Source organism: Stegastes partitus, unplaced genomic scaffold (genome assembly GCF_000690725.1).
Source record: "Stegastes partitus isolate 25-593 unplaced genomic scaffold, Stegastes_partitus-1.0.2 Scaffold495, whole genome shotgun sequence".
Lineage (NCBI taxonomy): Eukaryota > Metazoa > Chordata > Actinopteri > Pomacentridae > Stegastes > Stegastes partitus.
In genome coordinates, this window is record NW_007578226.1 from 91859 (window position 1) to 95190 (window position 3332).

At 46.7% G+C, this 3332-nt stretch overlaps 1 protein-coding gene across 1 annotated transcript in view; it reads left to right on the forward strand.

Moving 5' to 3' along the window:
• The window catches only part of LOC103361290 (histone deacetylase 4-like), a 79879-nt gene that overhangs the window by 54514 nt on the left and 22033 nt on the right, over positions 1-3332 (forward strand). The window contains exons 8-10 of the mRNA XM_008287331.1: positions 2494-2622; positions 2715-2824; positions 3202-3318. Of these exons, the coding sequence (XP_008285553.1) occupies positions 2494-2622; positions 2715-2824; positions 3202-3318 (356 nt within the window). The remainder of the gene's footprint in view (positions 1-2493; positions 2623-2714; positions 2825-3201; positions 3319-3332) is intronic.

Below are 3332 nucleotides of genomic sequence, written 5' to 3' on the forward strand. Positions count from 1 at the left end.
AGCAGTATTAATGATCAGACATCAGAAGATGCTTCACTAGACTATTTATAGTTCATCATATGTTTGGTAGCTACCGTTTAGCTGGACTTCTATTAAATGTAATTGTTGCTCTATTATGCGGTTTTATAAACTCAAGTAAACTAAAATATCGAAGAGTGAAATTCAAATGTTATGTGAATTGGATCAGAAAACATAAGCTTCAGCTAAGACCAGCTCTGGACTGCGGCGTTTTGTACTTCCTGTTAGTTTTACGTGCTGTATTCAGGCTTGATCATTCATATGAAGCAGAAACCTTTAATATTTAATCTCCATGATTTGGCTTTGTTGGGTAGAACTGTGCGTCCTGCTGACCTACATTTTTAAAAGTGTAGTTTTCCTCATTGCAGAAAACTTCCAGAGATCTTTAGATCTGGTCCAGTTACACGGGGGCCCTTAGAAATCCTGTCTTGGATTTGCGGTAAATTGGCTTCACCAACGAACTCCCATCAACATTAATTGGTTTGACTCCATCTGGACCGCGCTCTCCTTCCCACTGTGTGCAACTGTACCTTCACACTTCATATTTCACACTTCCTTCCTCTCCACACATTTATTTTTACCTGACACTGCAAATGGGAACGCGTTCATTTTTTTTTTTTGATGAATGCTTTCCTAAAAGGAAAGTTTTGCTCCGGGGAAGGCGGCAGCTTTTCAGTGTTTGTACCTGAACCCTCCGTTTTTTAAAATAAAAAAAAGAGATGTAGTAGCAGATTAATCCGCTTGTGTCAGAATCTGGGATAGCGGTGCACCACTTTTGGATTCAGCTCCCCTTTGATGTTTAGAAATTGGATAATGAATAGCGAAATTATCCGACGCTGCTGATTGGCAGGACAAAATAAACAGAGCGTTAGTCACCATGGCTGGAGCCAAGGTGACATGCCGTTCCCTTCTCCCTGTCTCCATTCACAAGTCTGTGACAGCGGAGACAAAAGACCAAAAGGCCTTTAGGCAGTCAGACATGGCTCCCAAATTGGAGCTAATTGCTTTTTAGCCGCGATGCTTTTGGGAAAATCAGAATTTGGCCTGTTTAGAGGCATCTCGACAGGAGGGGGGAATTGTGCACTAAATGAATAGCAGCGTGTAGCAGTTTGTCTACCAAACAGGTTTCATAACAGAGCAGCTCTGTGGAAGGTTCTCCATGACAGATCAATGTGTGGAGCTCCCACTGTAAGCTGAAGGCCTGTGAGACAGCGGCTCAGGTGATTCTCTCACCCTGCCGCTGATTGATCCGTCCAGAACTGTACCGCTGCCAGTTGTGTGAGGAACATCAACACGGCGAGCTGAAGGATGAAACAAACCGGAATCACTGTGGTTTGATGGCTGAAATGGCCAAAGTGTTGCACCAAAGAGTGAGAAAGATGAACTCAAATACAGTCGCTTTGAAATCCAATATTGCTCCTCTTTTGAACAAACTAATGAGGGTTTCACGTGTTTTCAGCTCAACATGCTGTAAAACTTTTAGTTAACAGGATGTTTGAGCTGCTGCTGTCCCGACCCTTTCAGGAAGAAGACTTTCTATTGCTTCTAACTTTGCCTCTGACGGATTATTGTACATGGAAGTATTGCTGGATTCACAGCACAGCCATTGTTTTAACTCGTGTTTGAGTTTGTCAGATGATGCTACAGTTAGAAAATCAGTCATCAGGAGGAGACTGCTGGTTGATATGTCGTCGTCATGATCTGCATTTCAGTCGCTATTTCATACTTGTTTGTTTTCTGAAAACAGACACGGTACAATATGTAAACGAGAGCAGAAATATTGAGCTGTAAAAAAAACCGGATATAAACGCAAATCCACACAATCCTTTTGCATCTCTGAATGTCAGCGTTACAGTTTCCACAGAGCTCTGACCTGTAAGCACATCATCAAAGCTGATGGTAGCCACATTAGCTGCACAACACGCTAACACGAAGGAGTTTGCTGCAGTGACATTGCCAAAAAAAAGTAAGTTATCCACTGAGTCTTTAGTCCAGGGGTGTCCAATCCTGGTCCTCGAGCTTGATGCTGAGCTGATCATTTGAATCAGGCGTGTTGGAAGAAGGAAACATCTAAAACATGCAGGACTGTGGCCCTCGAGGACCAGGATTGGACACCCCTGCTTTAGTCCGTCAGATGCTGGGAGTGCATGAAGACTCTTGTGTTCACTCTTTGGGCCAACAGCAGGACACTTGGTGTGTTTCCCTTGTGGCTCAGACATTTTAGAAAGTAAATAAACCTGATGGAGTGGATACTTGGAAGCAGTGAGGTGTCATTGTTTGTCTGAAATTGGTGTTTTAACAACAACCCAAGCTGATGCATGTAGAGAAGACAGTGACGTGATGGGATTAAGCCAAGACGTTCCTGTTCTTCACCATCTTCATGAAGCTCTCCTCACTCCGGTGCTCGTGTCAGAGCGTGGGGTTATAACTGGATTACACCAAATAACAGCCCGTGTCTTTCCGTCCTCCCTGCAGCCTCGGAGCCCAACCTGAAGCTGCGCTCGCGGCTGAAGCAGAAGGTGAGCGAGCGTCGGAGCAGCCCGCTGCTGCGCCGCCGGGACAGTCCCATCACCACCGCCAAGAAACGCTCGCTCGACATGGCAGGTAGGAGACGGCTTAAGTCTGTCTGAGAACTCCTATTCTAGCCTGCTGCTCTTGCCTTGTGAGTATTTGATTTTTGTGTGTGTGTGTTCCAGACTCTGCATGTAGCAGCGCCCCCGGCTCTGGCCCAAGCTCCCCGAATAACAGCTCCAACAACATCCCCAATGAGAACGGCATCACTGTGTCAGTCTCCAACAACTCGGAGGTAACGCAGCAGGCGACAGCCTCATCAGCGGAGATGTGAATTTGCAGATTTATTTTGCAGAAGTCTTGCTCTTGTACAGACGCTATCCTTTAAACGCCGTAGCCTGAATGATGTAGCTTCAGATGATGGGTCTGCAGAGGAGGAGACGGGCCGAGGAGCTGGCAAGATGCTATTTGCGGCAACCATTAAGGGCACTCAGGCGGTGTGGAGGAGGCTTGTGGCTGTGACAATTTTATATCACCAGTAGGGTGTAAATGGAGCTCTGCCTCCCATGTCCGGACATCTCCTACTGTACTGCTCCCCCCCGTCCCTCCTCTCGCGCTGGAGGTTTTTTTCATGACACAAACACAGATAAATCATTTAAATGTGTTTTCCAGGCGTCTCTGGCCCAGAGGCTGTGCAGCGGTGCTGAGCGGGGCTCCGTTAACCAGCTGTCCCTCTACACTTCGCCATCCTTACCCAACATCACCCTGGGGCTGCCCGCCACTGCCACGGCCACTGCTGCTTC